Source organism: Lactuca serriola, chromosome 4 (assembly GCF_051521515.1).
Source record: "Lactuca serriola cultivar US96UC23 chromosome 4, Lser_US96UC23_V15, whole genome shotgun sequence".
Lineage (NCBI taxonomy): Eukaryota > Viridiplantae > Streptophyta > Magnoliopsida > Asterales > Asteraceae > Lactuca > Lactuca serriola.
Genome location: NC_136411.1, coordinates 158,741,351 through 158,745,114, shown reverse-complemented (window position 1 = coordinate 158,745,114; position 3,764 = coordinate 158,741,351). Strand labels below are relative to the sequence as shown.

The window sequence follows — 3,764 nt, the reverse complement described above, 5'->3', positions numbered from 1 at the left end:
CGGGTGTAGGGCAGGCTTGCTACGGTTGTGGCGAGGTGGGCCACTACCAGAGAAACTGTCCTAAGGCAGCAGGCACCGGAGGTGTGAGACGAGTTTTGGCAATAGGCCACAACGAAGCTGTAGCTGACCCAACTATTGTTGCTGGTACGTTCCTTCTCGATAATTCATACGCATGCATATTATTCGATAGTGGAGCGGAGAGAAGTTTCGTGAGTCAAAACTTTATTCATTTACTTAAACCTAAACCTAGCAAGTTAGAAAAATCATTCACTATAGAGATGGCCAATGGAAAAACCGAAAACACAAATTGCATATACATGGGCTGTACGTTAACATTAGACGGCCATTCTTTCCCAATCAATCTCATGCCGGTTCAAATTAAAAGTTTCGACGTCATAGTCGGCATGGATTGGTTGAGCCTTCTTCGCGCCGACATCATGTGCTTTGAGAAAGCAGTCCGTCTTAACCTCCCAAACAACGAAACATTAGTTATCTACGGCGACAAATCTAGTGCAAACCTTCGCATCATTTCGTGCATCCAAGCTCGAAAGTGCTTGCGGAAGGATTGTCGAGCATTCCTAGCGCACATCGTCGATACAAGTCAAGAACTGAAGGACATCAAGAGCATCTCGGTAGTACGCGACTTTCCCGATATCTTTCCAGAAGAACTGCCAGGATTACCACCGCAACGCCAAGTCGAGTTTAGAATCGACTTAATTCCAGGAGCTACCCCAGTAGCGAAGTCGCCTTATCGTCTTGCACCAGCAGAGATGCAGGAACTTTCCAGTCAACTTAATGAACTCCTTCACAAAGGATTCATAAGACCAAGTTTCTCACCTTGGGGAGCACCGGTCTTGTTTGTAAAGAAGAAAGACGGATCGTTCCGTATGTGCATCGACTACAGAGAGCTGAACAAACTTACTGTCAAGAACCGCTATCCTCTACCCCGTATCGACGACCTATTCGATCAACTTCAAGGGGCGAACTACTTCTCCAAAATAGACCTGCGATCCGGATATCACCAATTACGAGTTCTAGAGAGGGACATTCCAAAGACAGCCTTCCGAACTCGTTATGGACACTACGAATTCGTGGTGATGCCGTTCGGATTAACCAATGCACCAGCAGTATTTATGGACCTAATGAATAGGGTATGCCGCCCTTACTTGGATCAGTTCGTCATCGTCTTTATCGATGATATACTTATCTACTCTCGAAGTGAGGAAGAGCATAGTCAACACCTACGAAAAGTCCTAGAAACACTGCGAACGGAGAAACTCTATGCGAAGTTCTCTAAATGCGAATTTTGGATTCGAAGAGTCGAATTTTTAGGTCACGTTGTTAGCGAGAAAGGTATACACGTGGACCCTTCCAAAATTAAGGCTATTGAGAACTGGTCGGCACCAAAGACACCTACAGAAATTCGTCAATTTCTAGGTCTAGCTGGCTACTATCGCAGATTCATAAAGAACTTTTCGAGCATTGCGAAACCTCTTACTTCATTAACCCAGAAAGGAGTGGCCTTTGACTGGGAAGCGAAACAAGAGAAGGCATTCCAGACACTAAAACAGGCCTTGTGCACCGCACCGATACTATCCCTCCCCGAAGGGATAGAAGACTTCGTAGTGTATTGCGATGCTTCAAATCAAGGACTTGGTTGTGTTCTTATGCAAAGAGGGAAGGTTATCGCTTATGCCTCCCGACAGCTTAAGACACACGAAGTGAACTATACGACACACGACCTCGAGTTAGGAGCAGTGGTATTTGCTCTGAAGATCTGGAGGCACTACTTATACGGAACAAAGAGTACTATATTCACCGATCACAAGAGCCTTCAACACATTTTCGATCAGAAGGAACTCAACATGCGACAACGACGATGGGTTGAGTTACTGAATGACTACGAATGCGAAATTCGTTATCATCCTGGCAAGGCCAACGTAGTAGCCGACGCCCTCAGTCGAAAGGAATACACTGGTCGGAGGGTCAAATCTCTGACCATGACTATCCATTCCCACCTATCCACACAAATTAAAGAAGCACAAATGGAAGCTTTGCAACCTGAAAATGTGGCGGGTGAATCCCTGCGAGGAATGGAGAAGAATTTAGAAGTCAAGGGTGGCGGAGCCTACTATCTCATGGACCGAATCTGGACCCCAAATCATGGTGGTTTCAGAAACGTAGTCATGACCGAGGCTCACAATTCAAGATATTCCGTTCACCCGGGTTCAGATAAAATGTATCTGGATCTTAAGAAACTGTACTGGTGGCCTAACATGAAAGCAGAAATTGCTACCTTCGTGAGTAAATGTCTTACTTGCGCTAAGGTTAAGGTCGAGTATCAGAAACCGTCAGGACTACTACAACAACCAGAGATACCGGAATGGAAATGGGAGCGGATTACTATGGACTTCATAACCAAGTTACCCAAGACGACAAGTGGACTCGATACCATATGGGTCATTGTCGACAGATTGACCAAATCCGCACATTTCCTACCCATCAAGGAGACTGACAAAATGGAGAAGCTTACAAGAACTTACTTAAGGGAAGTAGTGCGACTGCATGGTGTTCCGATATCCATTATCTCCGATCGAGATAGTAGATTCACTTCAAGGTTCTGGCAATCACTACAAAGTTCCCTGGGAACTAGGCTAGACATGAGTACAGCCTACCACCCACAGACAGACGGACAAAGTGAGAGAACAATACAAACTTTAGAAGACATGCTGAGAGCCTGCGTGATTGACTTTGGAAAGGCATGGGATATTCATTTACCCCTTGTCGAATTTTCATACAACAATAGTTATCATACAAGCATAAAGGCTGCTCCGTTTGAAGCCCTCTATGGTCGAAAGTGCAGATCCCCTCTGTGCTGGACTGAAGTTGGCGATACCCAGTTAGCTAGAGGAAGAGTTCCTGAAAGCACTCTCACAGGTCCGGAGATCATACGTGAAACAACAGAGAAGATCGTTCAGATTCGTGAACGATTGAAGGCCTCAAGAGACCGACAGAAAAGCTACGCTGACCAAAGGAGGAAACCTTTAGAATTCCAGGTAGGAGACCACGTCTTATTAAAGGTCTCACCGTGGAAGGGTTTAATACGATTTGGAAAGCGTGGGAAACTAAATCCAAGATACATAGGGCCTTTCGAGATTCTTGCCAGGATCGGCCCTGTGGCTTACAAGCTTAACCTACCGCGCGAACTTAGTAACATCCATCCAACCTTCCACGTCTCAAACTTGAAAAAGTGTCTGTCCGACGAGACTCTTGTTATTCCACTCGACGAGATCGAGATCAACGAGAGCCTCAACTTTGTGGAAGAACCAGTAGAAATCATGGATCGAGAGGTCAAACAAACAAAACAAAGTCGCATACCCATCGTGAAGGTTCGCTGGAACGCCAAGCGGGGACCCGAATTCACATGGGAACGCGAAGATCAGATGAAACAAAAGTACCCTCATCTCTTTCATGTTCACTAGTATCTTTGCTACTTTAAATTTCGGGACGAAATTCTCTCTAACGGGGGGATGATGTGGCAACCCGATATTTCAACTCCTTGTAAGGACCAGAATGGGTCAAGTATTGTAACCGCTTCTAAGTAATAAAATTTACTTTCATAATAAAACGTACAAATAGTTCTATTTAATTTCCTTCTATGATTAAATGTCTTTGAACCATGATCGTATGTGAAAAGAACGCCCAAATCCGACTTCATATAGCGAAGATGTGATTTTTCCAAGTTCGGCTTAGCAACAGACCGC

The 3,764-nt window shown here is 45.0% G+C and overlaps 1 protein-coding gene across 1 annotated transcript; it reads left to right on the top strand.

Moving 5' to 3' along the window:
- The first annotated feature begins 317 nt into the window (after positions 1-317).
- Positions 318-3,482, top strand: LOC145098947 (uncharacterized). The gene is made up of 3 exons (XM_079036536.1): positions 318-734; positions 909-1,250; positions 2,328-3,482. Exons 1-3 carry the CDS (start codon positions 318-320, stop codon positions 3,480-3,482), a joined length of 1,914 nt encoding a protein of 637 aa, XP_078892662.1.
- The last annotated feature ends 282 nt before the right edge of the window (positions 3,483-3,764 follow it).

What these genes read in the sequence shown, in the direction of transcription:
- LOC145098947 (XM_079036536.1), top strand. Translation starts at nt 318, where the DNA reads ATGGGCTGTACGTTAACATTAGACGGCCATTCTTTCCCAATCAATCTC. An exon ending in TAATTCCAGGAGCTACCCCA is followed by an intron (nt 735 to 908) that starts GTAGCGAAGTCG and finishes GACTACAGAGAG; the next exon opens with CTGAACAAACTTACTGTCAA. An exon ending in ATAGTCAACACCTACGAAAA is followed by an intron (nt 1,251 to 2,327) that starts GTCCTAGAAACA and finishes ACTTGCGCTAAG; the next exon opens with GTTAAGGTCGAGTATCAGAA.